General features: G+C 42.9%; 1 protein-coding gene across 1 annotated transcript in view; it reads right to left on the minus strand.

Moving 5' to 3' along the window:
• The window catches only part of LOC115133337 (SH3 domain and tetratricopeptide repeat-containing protein 1), a 29,611-nt gene extending 13,427 nt beyond the window's left edge, over nucleotides 1-16,184 (minus strand). The window contains exons 1-9 of the mRNA XM_029666460.2: nucleotides 15,657-16,184; nucleotides 12,484-12,555; nucleotides 10,817-10,947; nucleotides 10,164-10,269; nucleotides 9,581-9,724; nucleotides 8,261-8,459; nucleotides 934-1,010; nucleotides 460-658; nucleotides 32-162 (exon numbers count right to left, since the gene is read on the minus strand). Coding sequence (XP_029522320.1) covers nucleotides 32-162; nucleotides 460-658; nucleotides 934-1,010; nucleotides 8,261-8,459; nucleotides 9,581-9,724; nucleotides 10,164-10,269; nucleotides 10,817-10,947; nucleotides 12,484-12,555; nucleotides 15,657-15,816 — 1,219 coding nt within the window. The 5' untranslated portion in view covers nucleotides 15,817-16,184. The remainder of the gene's footprint in view (nucleotides 1-31; nucleotides 163-459; nucleotides 659-933; nucleotides 1,011-8,260; nucleotides 8,460-9,580; nucleotides 9,725-10,163; nucleotides 10,270-10,816; nucleotides 10,948-12,483; nucleotides 12,556-15,656) is intronic.
• Nucleotides 16,185-19,046: the final 2,862 nt, after the last annotated feature.

Below are 19,046 nucleotides of genomic sequence, written 5' to 3' on the forward strand. Positions count from 1 at the left end.
GCGCTTGCACATTTCTCAATTTCTGTCTCACCAAGTTTGTAGACGGATCCAACATCATTCTGGGAGATTTTCTTCAGCAAGGCAATAGTTTCTTCTTTGATCTGCTCTTCTTTCAGGTTAAAAAATAACCTTTCTTCTTGGTCTAGGAATATGTCCGCCGACCTAAAAGGGGATTGATGAAGCAAAAAAAGGTAGAATAATAACACTTTTTAAAAGGAACGCGAGAACCTTCTATATGTGTTTGAACATCTAATTCACCATGGCTCTGAAAGCATTGTCCAAAGTCTATGTATATTTACTGCATACACTAGAATGGCTGATATCATAGAGCTGCATAGTTGCAGGGAAACATCATGACGCAGTTCATCAAAATATAACTCATCAGAAGGATACACTTACAAAGGATATCGGCTGATTGATTGAATGATCGATTGATAGAACTCAGGGAGATACACTTACTCACAAAGGGTATCATCAGCTGGCTTGACCAGTGTTGTCATCACCAGTCCCACCTCTCCTGTCCTCTCCAGCCTGCCAGTGAACCAATCGAAGCAAGACACCAACAGGCCCACAATGAGGATGTGATCACCCTGCTCCAGGCTCAACTCATCTGGTCCTCCTGCGTCATACTCCACAGTGGCAATGCAGGAGCCTGTGGCTAGTATGGGGAGAGGAGGATACAGAGAGGGAAGGATGGAATTAGAATTTTAGGGTTGGTTTAGAATCCCCCCCCCCCTAGTGGGTTTAGAATTCCCCCAATAATTCAAATTCTATGGGAAAGAGACCAGACGGAGGAGACCTTAGAACTAAGGTATGTCTAGGAAATTATCCTACAGGTGGGAGACTGGGAAGTCAATGAATAATACTACAGAACTAGATTACATTGATTTACTGTGTAGAAATCTGTACAGTGATGGAATCTGAACTGCTTACCAAACTGGTAGAGGAAGTCACATGCTGGCTTGCCATTGCCAACTAAGATGTTCTCCGCACAGGATTTCAAGAACCATCTTTAAGGAGGGAAACAATGTCAAGTTTATTTCCAAAATGCTATATATCAATTTTCAGAAATGTTGGTAAACGAGCTTTTATTGTTTAATAAATGTATGAACGATATTGGTGTGTTTTTTCTAGCTAATCTATCTATCTAATCTAATCATGGCATTGGGTTGTTCAATGACAGACATGTATTAGATTTTAAACAATCACGATGGTTTCAATTGTGTAGATAATTGTGTAGTCTAGAGCGATTTTCTAGGTTACCTAGCCAGCTATTGTCGTTCTTTTAACGCAACGTAACGTAATCAACACTGCTAGCTAGCTAGCCAGCTAGCCCCTGAATCAACAACGCAGCCAGCTATTTGTCGTCCTTAACGTAGGAGACACAGCTAGCTAGCCAACAGCTAGCCAACGTCTACCGATTAGAACTCAACAACCCGGTCGCATTCCGCCTCGCTCCACAGGTAGTATCACATTTTCATTTCATTACAGTACAACGGTTTGATTTGTTTGATCGTAGCTAGCTACATAGCTAGCTACATAGCCGTCTCTGTATCAAAGATAATTGTGTAGTCTAAAGCGATTTTCTAGGTTACCTAGCCAGCTATTGTCGTTCTTTTAACGCAACGTAACGTAATCAACACTGCTAGCTAGCCAGCTAGCCCCCGAATCAACAACGCAGCCACTGCCAGCTAGCCTACTTCAGCAGTACTGTATCATTTTTAATCATTTTAGTCAATAAGATTCTTGCTACGTAAGCTCAACTTTCTGAACATTCGAGACGTGTAGTCCACTTGTCATTCCAATCTCCTTTGCATTAGCGTAGCCTCTTCTGTAGCCTGTCAACTATGTGTCTGTCTATCCCTGTTCTCTCCTCTCTGCACAGACCATACAAACGCTCCACACCGCGTGGCCGCGCCACCCTAATCTGGTGGTCCCAGCGCGCACGACCCACGTGGAGTTCCAGGTCTCCGGTAGCCTCTGGAACTGCCGATCTGCAGCCAACAAGGCAGAGTTCATCTCAGCCTATGCCTCCCTCCAGTCCTCGACTTCTTGGCACTGACGGAAACATGGATCACCACAGATAACACCGCTACTCCTACTGCTCTCTCTTCGTCCGCCCACGTGTTCTCGCACACCCCGAGAGCTTCTGGTCAGCGGGGGTGGTGGCACCGGGATCCTCATCTCTCCCAAGTGGTCATTCTCTTTCTCCCCTTACCCATCTGTCTATCGCCTCCTTTGAATTCCATGCTGTCACAGTTACCAGCCCTTTCAAGCTTAACATCCTTATCATTTATCGCCCTCCAGGTTCCTCGGAGAGTTCATCAATGAGCTTGATGCCTTGATAAGCTCCTTTCCTGAGGACGGCTCACCTCTCACAGTTCTGGGCGACTTTAACCTCCCCACGTCTACCTTTGACTCATTCCTCTCTGCCTCCTTCTTTCCACTCCTCTCCTCTTTTGACCTCTCCTCTCACCTTCCCCCTACTCACAAGGCAGGCAATACGCTCGACCTCATCTTTACTAGATGCTGTTCTTCCACTAACCTCATTGCAACTCCCCTCCAAGTCTCCGACCACTACCTTGTATCCTTTTCCTCTCGCTCTCATCCAACACTTCCCACACTGCCCCTACTCGGATGGTATCGCGCCGTCCCAACCTTCGCTCTCTCTCCCCCGCTACTCTCTCCTCTTCCATCCTATCATCTCTTCCCTCTGCTCAAACCTTCTCCAACCTATCTCCTGATTCTGCCTCCTCAACCCTCCTCTCCTCCCTTTCTGCATCCTTTGACTCTCTATGTCCCCAAACCTCCAGGCCGGCTCGGTCCTCCTCCCGCTCCGTGGCTCGACGACTCATTGCGAGCTCACAGAACAGGGCTCCGGGCAGCCGAGCGGAAATGGAGGAAAACTCGCCTCCCTGTGGACCTGACATCCTTTCACTCCCTCCTCTCTACATTTTCCTCTTCTCTCTCTGCTGCTAAAGCCACTTTCTACCACTCTAAATTCCAAGCATCTGCCTCTAACCCTAGGAAGCTCTTTGCAACCTTCTCCTCCCTCCTGAATCCTCCTCCCCCTCCTCCCTCTCTGCAGATGACTTCGTCAACCATTTTGAAAAGAAGGTCGACGACATCCGATCCTCGTTTGCTAAGTCAAACGACACCGCTGGTTCTGCTCACACTGCCCTACCCTGTGCTCTGACCTCTTTCTCCCCTCTCTCTCCAGATGAAATCTTGCGTCTTGTGACGGCCGGCCGCCCAACAACCTGCCCGCTTGACCCTATCCCCTCCTCTCTTCTCCAGACCATTTCCGGAGACCTTCTCCCTTACCTCACCTCGCTCATCAACTCATCCCTGACCGCTGGCTACGTCCCTTCCGTCTTCAAGAGAGCAAGAGTTGCACCCCTTCTGAAAAAACCTACACTCGATCCCTCCGATGTCAACAACTACAGACCAGTATCCCTTCTTTCTTTTCTCTCCAAAACTCTTGAACGTGCCGTCCTTGGCCAGCTCTCCCGCTATCTCTCTCAGAATGACCTTCTTGATCCAAATCAGTCAGGTTTCAAGACTAGTCATTCAACCGAGACTGCTCTTCTCTGTATCACGGAGGCGCTCCGCACTGCTAAAGCTAACTCTCTCTCCTCTGCTCTCATCCTTCTAGACCTATCGGCTGCCTTCGATACTGTGAACCATCAGATCCTCCTCTCCACCCTTTCCAAGTTGGGCATCTCCGGCGCGGCCCACGCTTGGATTGCGTCCTACCTGACAGGTCGCTCCTACCAGGTGGCGTGGCGAGAATCCGTCTCCTCACCACGTGCTCTCACCACTGGTGTCCCCCAGGGCTCTGTTCTAGGCCCTCTCCTATTCTCGCTATACACCAAGTCACTTGGCTCTGTCATAACCTCACATGGTCTCTCCTATCATTGCTATGCAGACGACACACAATTAATCTTCTCCTTTCCCCTTCTGATGACCAGGTGGCGAATCGCATCTCTGCATGTCTGGCAGACATATCAGTGTGGATGACGGATCACCACCTCAAGCTGAACCTCGGCAAGACGGAGCTGCTCTTCCTCCCGGGAAGGACTGCCCGTTCCATGATCTCGCCATCACGGTTGACAACTCCACTGTGTCCTCCTCCCAGAGCGCTAAGAACCTTGGCGTGATCCTGGACAACACCCTGTCGTTCTCAACTAACATCAAGGCGGTGGCCCGTTCCTGTAGGTTCATGCTCTACAACATCCGCAGAGTACGACCCTGCCTCACACAGGAAGCGGCGCAGTTCCTAATCCAGGCACTTGTCATCTCCCGTCTGATTACTGCAACTCGCTGTTGGCTGGGCTCCCTGCCTGTGCCATTAAACCCCTACAACTCATCCAGAACGCCGCAGCCCGTCTGGTGTTCAACCTTCCCAAGTTCTCTCACGTCACCCCGCTCCTCCGCTCTCTCCACTGGCTTCCAGTTGAAGCTTGCATCCGCTACAAGACCATGGTGCTTGCCTATGGAGCTGTGAGGGGAACGGCACCTCAGTACCTCCAGGCTCTGATCAGGCCCTACACCCAAACAAGGGCACTGCGTTCATCCACCTCTGGCCTGCTCGCCTCCCTACCACTGAGGAAGTACAGTTCCCGCTCAGCCCAGTCAAAACTGTTCGCTGCTCTGGCCCCCCAATGGTGGAACAAACTCCCTCACGACGCCAGGACAGCGGAGTCAATTAACCACCTTCCGGAGACACCTGAAACCCCACCTCTTTAAGGAATACCTAGGATAGGATAAAGTAATCCCTCTCACCCCCCCTTAAAAGATTTAGATGCACTATTGTAAAGTGGCTGCTCCACTGGATGTCATAAGGTGAATGCACCAATTTGTAAGTCGCTCTGGATAAGAGCGTCTGCTAAATGACTTAAATGTAATGTAAATGTAAATTTCAGAAAGACATAAACAAATATATTTAAAAAATAGTACATATCCGCCTCCCTCCTGGAGAAATAAGCAGTGCTGCTAGGTTTAACACAGTCAAATGTAACAATTCACTTTTTATTTTATAAAGAACTGTACAAATGTCACATCAATATTTTTTTTCAATACATTTTTTAAATAATTCAATTACAGGAGGTTGGTGGCACCTGAATTGGGGAGGACGGGCTCATGGTAATCGCCGGAACGGCATAGGTGGAATGGTATCAAATACATCAAACACGTGGTTTCCATGTATTTGATGCCATTCCATTGGCTACGTTTCAGCCATTAGTATGAGACATCCTCCCCTCAGCAGTCCTCACTGAATTAAATGAAGTAATATGAGATCTGTATTTAAAACATTTACATTTAACACTTTAGCAAGTGTTCTTATTTCTTCTTTTAAGTAGGCAAGTCAGTTAAGAACAAATTCTTATTTACAATGACCCTAACCCGGACAACGCTGGTCCAATTGTGTGCCACCCTATGGGACTCCTAATAACGGCCGGTTGTGATACAGCCTGGAATTGAACGAGGGTCTGTAGTGACATGATTAGCACTGAGATGCAGTGCCTTAGTCTGATGCGCCACTCGAGTGACCAGAGGGACTTAATGTTAGTGCATTCATCTTAAGATATCTAGGTGAGACAACCACATATCACAGTCAAATGTAAAGGATACGAGCATTCTATTCCAGCTATACAATGGATATATACAGTTGAATTCAGAAGTTTACATACACCTTAGCCAAATACATTTAAACTCAGTTTTCACAATTCCTGACATTTAATCCTAGTACAAATTCCCTGTCTTAGGTCAGTTAGGATCACCACTTTATTTTAGGAATGTGAAATGTCCAAATAATAGTAGAGAGAATGATTTATTTCAGCTTTTATTTCTATCATCACATTCCCAACAGAAGTTTGCATAGACTCAATTAGTATTTGGTAGCATTGCCTTTAAATTGTTTAACTTGGGTCAGACGTTTCGAGTAGCCTTCCACAAGCTTCCCACAATAAGTTGGGTGAATTTTGGCCCAATCCTCCTGACAGAGCTGGAGTAACTGAGTCAGGTTTGTAGGCCTCCTTGCTCGAACACGTTTTTCAGTTCTGCCCAGAAATGTTCTATGTGATTGAGGTCAGGGCTTTGTGATGGCCACTCCAATACCTTGACTTTGTTGTTCTTAAGCCATTTTGCCACAACTTTGGAAGTATGCTTGGGGTCATTGTCCATTTGGAAGACCCATTTGTGACCAAGCTTTAACTTCTTGACTGATGTCTTGAGATGTTGCTTCAATATATCCACATAAATTTCCACCCTCATGATGCCATCTATTTTGTGAAGGGCACCAGTCCCTCCTGCAGCAAAGCACCCCCACAACATGATGCTGCCATCCCCGTGCTTCACGGTTGGGAAGGTGTTCTTTGGCTTGTAAGCCTCCCCCTTTTTCCTCCAAACATAACAATGGTCATTATGGCCAAACAGTTCTATTTTTGTTTCATCAGACCAGAGGACATTTCTCCAAAAGTACAATCTTTGTCCCCATGTGCAGTTACAAACCGTAGTCTGGCTTTTTTTATGGCGGTTTTGGAGCAGTGGCTTCTTCCTTGCTGAGCGGCCTTTCAGGTTATGTCGATATTGTCACGACTCCGACCGAAGGACACTCCCCTTCCCGTTCTGGTGGCGCTCGGCGGTCGTCGTTGCCGGCCTACTAGCTGCCACTGATTATTTCCTCCCCCTCCTTATGTGTTTATTGAGTGCAGCTGTTTTGAGTTAGGTAGTTAGTGTAAGGCTTTATTAGTCAGCCGGCCCGCATGGTTCCTTGTGCGGGATTAATTATTGTGACCGTCTGTTTGGTGTACTTGTGTGCACGGCTATGGGTTTTGTGTTTTCCCATTTTGTGGGGTTTTTTCTGGACAGTTTAAGTCCCCCTGTTTGGGGCATTTGTTTGTTCTTTACGCCCTGTGTTTTCGTGAGGGTTGGCTTATGTTTGCCGTTTCTCTGTGCATTAAAATAGCACTCCCCTGAACTCTCTGCTTCCTGCGCCTGACTCCTCACCCACTACACTCAGACCGTGACAGATATAGGACTCGTTTTACTGTGGATATAGATACTTTTGTACATGTTTCCTCCAGCATCTTTACAAGGTCCTTTGCTGTTGTTCTGGGATTGATTTGCACTTTTCGCACAAAGTACGTTCATCTCTTGGAAACAGAACGCATTTTCTTCCTGAGCGTTATGACGGCTGCATGGTCCCATGGTGTTTATACTTGCGTACTATTGTTTGTACAGATGAACGTGGTGCCTTCGGGAGTTTGGTAATTGCTCCCAAGGACGAACCAGACTTGCCATTTCTTTCTGAGATCTTGGCTGATTTCTTTTGATTTTCTGAGTTTTAAGGTAGGCCTTGAAATACAGGTACACCTCCAATTGACTCAAATTATGTCAATTAGCCTATCAGAAGCATATAAAGCTATGACATTATTTTCTGGAATTTTCCAAGCTGTTTAAAGGCACAGTCAACTTAGTGTATGTAAACTTCTGACCACTGGAATTGTGATACTGTGAATAATAAGTGAAATAATCTGTTCTTAAACAATTGTTGGAAAAATTACTTGTGTCATGCACAAAGTAGATGTCCTAACCGACTTACCAAAACTATAGTTTTTTAACAAGAAATTTGTGGAGTGGTTGAAAAGCAAGTTTTAATGACTCCAACCTAAGTGTATGTAAACTTTCAACTTCAACTGTAGTGTTTTGCAAAGAAACACATTTTAAGACATCTGAGAACAGTCATATTTTACACACATCTGAAGATACCCATAAGAAATCATTTCTGATGAAAAAACACAACGTGAAGAATTGGTGGATATAACATTTTGGAAATAAACTATTCATTAATACAGTTTGAACACACCTACTCATTCAAGGGTTTTTCTTTGTTTTTACTATGTTCTACATTGTAGAATAATAGTGAAGACATCAAAACAATGATGAAATAACACCTATGGAATCAAGTGTTAAACAATTTCAAATATATTTTATATTCTGTCATCAAGGCAGAGGGTGGCTACTTTGAAGAATCTAAAATATATCTTGATTTATTTAGCGCTTTTTTGGTTACTACATGATTCCATGTGTTATTTCATAGTTTTGATGTCTTCACTATTAATTCTACAATGTATAAAATAGTAAAAAATATAGAAAAATCTTTGAATGAGTAGATGTGTCTAAACTTTTGACTGGTACTATATATATATTTATATTGCAGAATATTAACAGTGGTGAAATTATATATTTTACTGACTGGTGGAAGGGTATGACGGGCTCCAGGGCTGGTTTGGGCTTGGTCCCCCGGGCCCCATCCCCCAGGGACAGTACAGTCCACCCCGACCCCAAGAACGGGGGCTCGAACAGGGCTATGTCCCCCTGCTCCAGGTAGAGGTCACTACCAGAGGTGGAGCTATCAAACATCTGGGTGGAACTGCAGCTGGCGAAGAAGGAACCTAAGAGAGGGGAAGAGATTTGGTAATATTTTATTTGAAGCTTCTATGAATGTATAACATTGTACCTAATTTCTGATAAAATCCCAGCTAGCAAATTTTGTTCCATGGAAGTTGTGGGAATGTACGCTTTTGGTGTCCCATTGGTTCTGGGAACAAAGTCATATGTTTCCTGACCGGTTGTCACGATCGTTATATAAATAATCGGACCAAGGCGCAGCGTGAGTAGAGTTCCACATATTTATTACAGTGAAACTTCAAAACAACAAAGAATCAACGAACGTGCAATACGTAGCGCACATAAGCACACACAAACATTATCCCACATCGCACACACAAACAATATCCCCCCCCCCCCGAGTTTTGTTGATGCGGGGAATGAAATATATCTGTTTTCAAATAACATTCTTAGAACGTCCTTTGAACGTTACTAATATTTTGTTGTGTTTTTTTATGGAAAGTTTTCTTAATGTTCTGAGAACATGAGTTTAAATAGAACCATGAGGAAAACTGCAGAAAACGTTATGCTGAAGTACTGACATTCCAACAAAAGAACGTTGTTTCTTAAAATTCTCTGAACATTCTGAGAACATGACTTTAAATAGAGACATGAGGAAAACCTGCAGAAAACATGATGCTGAAGTATTGAAATTCCAACAGAAGAATATTGTTTCTTAACTTCCTCTGAACGTTCTGAGAACATGACTTTGAGGAAACCTGTAGAAAACGTTATGCATAAGTACTGAAATTCCCACCTAAGAAACATATGGTCCTCAGCTGGGTATCCTGCAACATTCCCAGAACATTGTGGGAAGGTTGTATGGAAAATAACCATAGGACAACCACGCTCTCAGAAACATATGGTTTTCAGAACGTTATACGCTAGTTGGGATAACTGTACCATCTTATAACACTATAAGATTTTTTTTTTAGGATTTGGCATGATTGGACTAGGGATTGAAGTCCCAACCTTCCAATCTTAGGTCGGACACTCTAACCATAAGGCCACTGAGTTGGTCAACAACAATACACATTGCAAACATAGAAAAAAGCTGTCAGTCAGATATCTTCATGTTAAAATTAACAGCAACATTTTAGGAATGAGTTGAGAGTTAGAGAGTTACCCTCTTGCATGAGAATGCCTTTGTACATTAGGTTGAGAGTGTCCTCTTGGATAGAGATCTCTATGCCCACGTTCTTCTGGTCCATAGAGCTCAACCAGAAATCCTGGTCTAGGAGCAGGTTCTCCATGCACTGACCCAGAAAGCCTGGGGAACAGAGGTCAGAGCGCAATAGGTCAAAGGTCAGCCAGAAGTCCTGGTCCATCAGCAGGTTCTCCATACACTGGCCTAGGAAGCCTGGACAACAGAGTTCAACAGGTCAAGTTAGTGAGGAAACTGTAATTTAAAGTCCTATTCCAGTTGGTATTTACCTAGTATTTGTTAAGAAATTATGTAGCTAGTACTTTCATGTTCAAAGAAAATATAACACATTTGATTTGAACATCTAATTAATCAAATTCAAATGCATTTATAAAGCCCTTTATCATCAGCAGAGGTCACAAAGTGCTATACGGAAACCCAGCCTAAAACCCCACACAGCAAGGAATGCAGATGTAGAAGCACTGTGGCCAAGTTTCCTCTTATCCCATACAAACAGAGTAGGTTGTTCTGTAGTTTCCCTTATCTGTGTGTTTATAAGACATACCCATTGTGTAATATGTGGTGAACTTCCATATCTCTTCGAATGTTTTGAATGCGACGAATATAACGTTTTCTTCACTGTTGATGGTGACCAGCCTGGCAGAGAGTTCCTTAAGAACAGGAGAGGAGAACAGAGGAGAGGTTGTGCATGAGAGGTTGAGTCAATTAAACCTGTTTGGTCAATATGAAGCAATGTAATCTGTGAGTAAGATACGTATTGGTATTCAATGTGAACAATCACAAACTGATAACAAACCCATCTAAAGGGATACTGTGGGATTTGGGCAATATATCTTACATCCCCAGAATCAGATTAACTCGTGGATACTATTTTTATGTCTCTGTGTCCAGTATGAAGGACGTTAGAGGTAGTTTTGCAAGCCAATGCTAACTAGTGTTAGCACAATGACTGGAAGTCTATGTAGCAGCAAAGCAGGTTATAACAAATCTGCAAACATGGCACCACCATACATAAGGCATTCCTTCCATTCAATCTATCTTTACACACTTGCGATAATTCCACAAAAGCTGTGACAAAGCATGTTGACCAAGTGGGGTGTGACTGAGAACAGTATCATAGTGAATGCGGTTTAGCTGTACATATTGCCTCAACAAGACTTACTTGGATACATAAAGGTTGAACGAAGAGGGTCATACCGTAAAGAGAGCGTTGACCTCCGCGCTGTCGGCCTCCAGGAGGCAGAGTTTCCCCCGCAGCACTTCCTGAGACCCCTCGTCTGCAGGGTGCCTGTCGGGCCCCTCCACGATGGCCAGCAACATGGGTAGAGCTGGAACACAACGTGACAGGAACACAATATGATACAACAACATGTAGGCAGGAAGCCTGTCCGGCCCCTCAACCATGGCCAGCAGCATGGGCGACGCTACAACAATATGATACATCTAAAATGGCACCCTATTCTTTATACAGTATAGTGCACTATGTTGACCAAGACCCATAGTGTGTGTGAGCGTGTGTGTGTCAATCTGCTCCTTTGCGATGGACATTGAGTACTTTAAAATACAATTCGTTATAATACACTCCAATCAATATATGTCTCTAAATCTCCATTATAGTCTATGACAAGCTGAGTATGAGCAAATATTCTCTAGTTAATGTTTTGTAGGAAAGTGGTGACAGAGATACTCAGGTGACTCAATAATAAAACAAGAACATTGCATTTTAAAACACCATGCTGAGGTAATTAACTTCCTCATCACACAATTATAGCCTATTATATAACATCCAAAGGTAGGTCAAATGTTTAGGTTAAGATTTGCCATAGTTAGAGACAAAAAGCAACTAGAAACTCTCAGAAATAATGTCAATATGCTGACCAGTATAGTACTAATACTTTATCCTCAATTTTGCTTTACTTCCTATTTCTTTATTAACTGAGGGCTATTTTGGAGCCTACCATATCACTAGTCTGGTGACATTTTGACTGACTGACAGTGTGACTGACCTACAGAGATTAATCAATGACTTCAAAGAGTCTTTCTCAGGCTCTCTCAGGTCCAAGGTGTAAGATAGTTAAAGTTCACTGTCAACCACATGATCTACCATAAGGAGAAGTGAATTCCTAGCCTGGTCCCAGATCTGTTTCTTCTGTCTTGCCAACTCCTATGGTCACTGTGATGCTAAATGTAACAATGACCATAAGAGTTGGCAAAACAGTTCAACAGATCTGGGACCAGAAAAACAAAATTCAATGTCACCTCGCCTGCCCTAAATTAATTTGAGGGTTTTTAACGATAATAAGTCTACAGTGGTAGTGTGGATCAAACTACTAGAGCAGAAGGCAGAAGGCAACCAACTGAACCCAAAACACTGTTTGTGGTCCTCAACCCCTGCTATTGATATCCTGATATTGGAAAAATCAGTCTGCATGAACTATGAAATATCATGATGGTTCGTAGCAGAATGTCAGTCAAAACCCACAGTTAAATAACAGAGCTCATCTTAGAGAGAGGGAGAGAGAGAGAGAGAGAGAGAGAGAGAGAGAGAGAGAGAACTCATGAACCATAACTACTCCAACTGCCGAAGCCAAACCCCAAACTCTCTCCACTCCTCATTAGAATACTGTGGTTGGAACTTTTGTAAAATTCCATTCAATTTCATGAAAGTTCCACATTGAGAATGAAGTGTCTGATATACATGCATGAGAAGATGGAATTGACCCCTTTAACTGGTGTCAAATGTCTGGGTCCATCCACAAAGCATCTCAGAGTAGAAGTGCAGATCTGAGATCCGTTTTGCTTTTTTAGTTCGTAATTAATTACATGGACAGGTGGGACCTGTTCCTAGATCAGTTAAATGTTACCCGTTGGGAAGCTGTCTTCAGACGTTGACATGGTTCCCCTTACACTGCCAGCTTCTCTGGAGAATGACCTCTCTGTAATAAACAGGTGCCTTGGTTATGAATAGAGAGACACAACATATTATAAGCCTTGTCATAAGACATTTTAATGGGTCATACATGCTTAGAACAAGTCATAACTCTTTGTACTGGGATGCTTTTTAAGTTAAGTGGTAACAACGTATTACCAACAATTGAAGACAGAATTTATACTATTGTGATAAATATACAAAAATGTTTAACTGGGTGGTTCGAGCCATGAATGCTGATTGGCTGACAAATGTGTTATATTAGACCTTATATCACGGGTATGATAAAACATTTATTTTTACTGCTCTAATTACGTTGGTAACCAGTTTATAATAGCAATAAGGCACGAGGGGATGTGGTATATGGCCAAAATACCACGGCTAAGGGATATTCTTATGCACGACAACGCAGAGGGCCTGGATACAGCCCTTAGCTGTGGTATATTGGCCATATGCCACAAACTCCCGAGGTGCCGTATTGCTATTAGAAACTGGTTACCAACGTAGAATGCAAGATTGTAAAAAAACAAAAAAAAACAAATCAAACTTTCTATAACTTTGTAGTACTTCATTGTTCATTTTGGTGAGTCAGAGGGTGACATGTCTTTCATGTTGTTTATTATGACAAGTGCAGGAAAGAGAGACAGAGAGAGAAAGAGAGAGAGAGAGAACAGGAGGCATCTGCCAAGCTCTGATTTGATAGTGTCCCCATCTAAACAGGAAGAATAGAAAGGGAGGGGAAGGGGAACAAAACAGACCACCATAGACCTTTAAATCATCAAGTTGTCAAATAATTCAATCAATTGGAGCTATTATGACTATTCATAGTACTAGACAATCAATCATCAAAATATTAGCATGGTCAAATTAGTTTTACATTAGATATTAGGTGGATATTCGTTTTTTCTCTCATCAATAGTTATTGGACCAAGCATGCCATCACTATGAAAATGATATATTCTGAATCAGGGGAGGATGGACACAAATTCACTACTTTTTTTCATTTGTTAAAATGTAGATATAATTTTTGTTGTTGCTTTCAATCTTCAATGGATCTTACAAAAAGCGTGCCATGACTATGAAAATGATATATTCTGAATTGGGGGAGGATGGAAGAAAATCCGCCCCTGATTCAGAATATATAATTTTCACAGTCATGGCACGCTTTGTGTAAAAACTATTGAAGACTGAAAGCCAGAAGAATATTCTCGTAATAAATTTCAAAACAAAAAAAAGCAGTGGATTTGTGTCCATCCTTACCCCACTCAGAATATATCATTTTCATAGTCATGGCACACTTTGTGTAAGATGTATTGAAGATTGAAAGAAGAAAAATATACAGTACCAATCAAAAGTTTAGACACACCTACTCCTTCAAGGGTTTTTCTTTATTTTTACTATTTTCCACATTGTAGAATAATAGTGAAGACATGAAAACTATGAAATAGCACATATGTAGTAACTAACCTTGATGACAGCGTTGCACACTCAAACCATCAAGCGCTATGATGAAACTGGCTCTCACAAGGACCACCACAAGAAAGGCCCAGAGTTACCTCTGCTACAGAGGATAAGTTCATTAGAGTTACCAGCCTCAGAAATTGCAACCCAAATAAATGCTTCACAGAGTTCAAGTAACAGACACATCTCAACATCAACTGTTCAGAGGAGTCTGGGTGAATCAGGCCTTCATGGTTGATTACTGCAAAGAAACCACCGCTAAAGGACATCAATAAGAAGAAGAGACTTGCTTGGGCCAAAAAACCTGAGCAATGGGCATTAGACAGGTAGAAATTTGTCCTTTGTTTTGGAGTCCAAATTTGAGATTGTTGGTTCCAACTGCCGTGTCTTTGTGAGATGCAGAGTATGTGAATGGATGATCTCTACATGTGTGGTTCCCACCGTGAAGCATGGAGGAGGAGGTGTGATGGTGTGGGAGTGCTTTGCTGGTGACACTGTCTGTGATGTATTTAGAATTTAGGGCACACTTAACCAGCATGGCTACCACAGCATTCTGAAGCAATACGCCATCCCATCTGGTTTGCTCTTAGTGGGACTATCATTTGTTTTTCAACAGGACAATGAACCAAAACACACCTCCAGGCTGTATAAGGGCTATTTGACCAAGAAAGAGAGTGATGAGATCGACTGGCCTCCACAATCACCTAACCTCAACCCAACTGAGATGGTTTGGGATGAGTTGGACCACAGAGTGAAGGAAATGCCGCCAACAAGGGCTCAGCATATGTGGGAACTCCTCCAAGACAGTTGAAAAAGCATTCCTCATGAAGCTGGTTGAGAGAACGCCAAGAGTGTGCAAAGCTGTCATCGAGGCAAAGGGTGGCTACTTTGAAGAATCTAAAATACAAGATGTATTTTGATTTGTTTAATCCTTTTTTGGTTACTACATGATTCCATATGTGTTATTTCATAGTTTTGATGTCTTCACTATTATTTCAATGTAGAAATAGTACAAATAAAGAAAAACCCTAGAATGAGTAGGTGTGTCCAAACATTGGCTGGTACTGTACATATTTCAAGAAACAAACAAAGTGGTTGATTCTGAATATATCATTGTCTTAGTCATGGCAGGCTTTGGTAAAAGCCATTGAAGATTGAAAGTCTGAATATTTTTATCTCTCCAAATTTCCCCACAAAAAAAACAGCTTGTAGATTTTTGTCCATCCTCCGCTGATTCAGAATATATCGTTATCATCGTCGTGGCACGCTTTATGTAAGAGCTATTGAAGATTGAAATCAGAAATCCTATTTTTATTTTTTTTAAGTATGTATTATTCTCCATCCACCCCTGATTCAGAATATGCCATCTTCATATTTATGGCATGCTTGGTTCAATAGCTATTTAGAAGAGAAAACCGAATAACCACCGAATATCCGATATAAAACTAATTTCACCTTGGTCAAACTATTCCTAAAGATTATCATTACCTAAAGGTTTGTATTTGAGAAAACAAATACATCTAATGATTATATAGGCCTTGGCCTGTAATATATCCCAAAATAGTCCTAATTAATAACAATATCAAGGTAGACTACTACTGCAGAGGGTTGTACATCTGTACTTTTTTACTTGTATCACTTACTCACCCATTTTTCTACTTCGGGTGATAGTCTCAATTTTTACCGGATCATGGTGATGATGCTTGTGGTCATCTGCTGAGAGCTTTCTCCGGTAACGGCGACTCGTGTCAACTCCGTTACCCACCGCCACAGGGACCGGTTCTACCTCCTGTTCCGCATTTGACATCTTCGATCAAATAGTTTCCCACTTCTCCATGTAACCTTAGCGGCTCTACCGAAAACTCCGCGATCGACAGTGGATCACGCGCCACCGCGCCCTCCTTGCGTCTCACGCGCACTATCCACGCAGAACGCATAAGGGCTCATAAAACTTTTACTATCCCGTCGAATATAACATGAAACGTTTGAGTAAACCCCACACTTAGAGATGTACTGTCATAGAATAATAGCAATATGGTGTTGTCAACTTGTTACTTACGGTATTCTAAAGTTATATATTTAGAGAAAATCGCTGTTTTGCTTATAGATTTCCCAACATCATCCGAATTGTCATGTCCTTTTCTGTGACGTTTGGCTCATGAGACACTCCAGTTCACTGTGTCACAGGTGCGGAGAAAGTGCACTGAACAGGTTAATAATTCCTGACTAAACAAATAACGTTTCTTTATTTTCCAAAATCCACAGCGCTGACTGTTCTGTCAACAGAAACTGGAATTCCCAGTTTTAAATATTGGCCCGTGGGAAAGATGTAGCTTATTTTCTCAATCCTCAAATGCATTTTTCCAGAATGTTGAGTTTCTGGTGTTTTATACAAAAAAAAATCCAGCTCTCTGACTGTATAGTGTCATTTATGATTCCTTGGTATCTCAGCTATTTCACATTCTGAAACTGATACTGCAGTAAACTAGTCAGAATCAAATAATATCAAATTGTATCGGTCACACACATATTTAGCAGATGTTATTGCGGATGCAGCGTAGCGAAATGCTTGTACGCACGCACGCATGCACACACGTACACACACGAGAAAATGTGTAAATCCAAATGTATTACGCGTTATCCAAATCTAAGAATGTTTAACACTTGCATAGACCTATTGATACAATTTATAATTCCAATTCCTATATAGCCTATAGGCCTAGCCATTGCATCATTTGAACATTTCCACAGTGTCTCCTGCAAGCCCTTTGCCAAAACTAAACTCTGGCACATCATAGGAAACATCAGCGTTTCCCTTTCCTCTTCTATATCAGCCTGGAGTTAACACTTAGTATAGTCTGCTGTAGGTTTACACTACAGCGCTGTAGAGTCCAACTGACTGAAAAGAATGACCCAAACTTTCCATTAGTATCTGTAGTATTAAATGTGGTTTCAATCACTTTTCGCACTACTAAGAATTGTGTAACCTATGAAATGCGGACACAAAGCAAACATAAAAACACACAATAATAGCCCATAACACAATAACAAAATATGTAATCAATGCAACATAATATTTTAAAAATTCTAAGCTACTTTAAAAAAACACGTTTTTTATGAAAGAAATACTTTGTGATATGCATGTTTTCTTTCTGAAAAAGTCGCGTGTTTAGTTCTGCTGTTTACCAGGAAATATTAACCTACCTTAAAAAAATAGAACACATGGTAGATATCAATTATGACATCAGGGTTCCATCATAATTGAGTTCTATGATGTATCCGAATTTTCACACGATTCCCTGGGAAACAGAACCAAACATTAGACTGGAATGCATTTTTCACCAAATATATGCAAATTATTTCAGAACTCAAACATTACTTTCAATGAGCAGAGGTGTGTGAGTTACATCCAAACTTTTTCAATCCCCCATCCATCACCAAGAAATGGATCTACGAAGTGGTAAGACTAAAAACTGTTAAATTATGAAAATATTGTGAATGTATTTCCATAAAAGGTTTACTATAAAGAAGGTTTATTTGCTTGAATGTGTCTTTTTCTCTGTAATTTACAAATAAGTCAGCATACATTTCCAAGGACTGGCTTGATGACCCAAATGGCACCCTATTCCCTATGCAGTGCACAACTTTTGACCAGGGATAGGGTTCTGTTCAAAAGTAGTGTACTATGTGGCGAACAGTGTTCAATTTCTCTAGTCACAAGTAGTGCACTTTGTAGGGAATAGGGTGCAACTTCTCTGGTCAAAAGTAGTGGACTATGTAGGGAATAGGCTGCTGCTTTGGACATTAACCTTTACTTCTGTCTGTCTTCCCTCCACAGTGTATTTTGATGAGGTATTTAGCATTGAGGAGCATGACCAGCCATCTGGCAGGGCCAAATGGTGCTACTCCATACCCGATGACCCTGAGGCAAACCTGGGAGGCACCTCTAGAGTCCCTGACCACCTCCAGGCTGGTTTCCTCTACCATGTCTCCGTCCTCCAGGATCTGACTGAGGGAACAGACGACCAGGGCTTCCAGAGCTACCAATGTGGCCTGTGTCGGCTGCCCCTTCCCAGCCTTGCTTCCCTCCAGGCCCACCTCTTGGTCAGCTGGACCCACAGCACAGGCTGTAACCGCCTCTACAGTGACATGATCAGGCTGTGTCCGTCTCCTCCTCCTCCATTGGTGCATGTATCTGAGGAGCCATCACCGTCTTCCCCCAGCCATGTCCACAATAACCAGCAGGACCAGGAGGCTGATAGGGCCTGTCATCTCTACTCCATCCCCAATGACCTTGAGGCGAAACTGGGATCGCGGCGAGGCAGATGCACTGACCACCTCCAGGCCGACTTCGTCCGCTATGTCTCCAACCAGGTCTATGTGTGTTGTATGTGTGTGTTGTGTGTGTATAGTGTATGTGTGTGGAGGAAGGGGGAGAATTGAGCAGAATACACATTTCTGTTGTTTACTGAAATATATGGACAATAAAGTTGTATTGTATTTTATTGTAGGCCTCCAATAACAGTCCAGGCTACCACCGGGGCTACCAGGGCTCTGAGGGCTTCCAGTGTGCCCTGTGTCAGCTGCCCTTCCCAAGCCTGGCCTGCCTCCAGGCCCACCTTCTAGACAGCTGGGAAGACAGGCAGGCCTGTAGTTTCCTCTACAGCCAGATGATCAGGCGTTGTCCCTCTCCTCCTCCTCCTATGGTGGTGAAACCAGTGCTGCGCATCACTGACTCCTCCTGCTCATCCACTGTTTCAGTCACAAAGAAACTTCCAAGACGCCATGCAGAGCACCTTCATCCATACTTGCCTCCCACTTCATCATCCTCAGTCTCAGCCACTGTGGCATCTTCATCATCCAGGCACCATGAGCATGTACTGTCTCCAGTCCTGCCTACCTCCTCCTCCTCCACCTCAGCCATACCCTCGAGAAAGAGAAGTAGAGACAACGACGTGAGCTCGAGAGGGGCCCCCAGGAGCCCCAGCCTCCACCCCAGCTTTAGCACTCTGTCTCGGGGAGACGAGAGCCAGCAGG

This window comes from Oncorhynchus nerka, linkage group LG8 (genome assembly GCF_034236695.1).
Source record: "Oncorhynchus nerka isolate Pitt River linkage group LG8, Oner_Uvic_2.0, whole genome shotgun sequence".
NCBI classification, from domain to species: Eukaryota; Metazoa; Chordata; class Actinopteri; order Salmoniformes; family Salmonidae; genus Oncorhynchus; species Oncorhynchus nerka.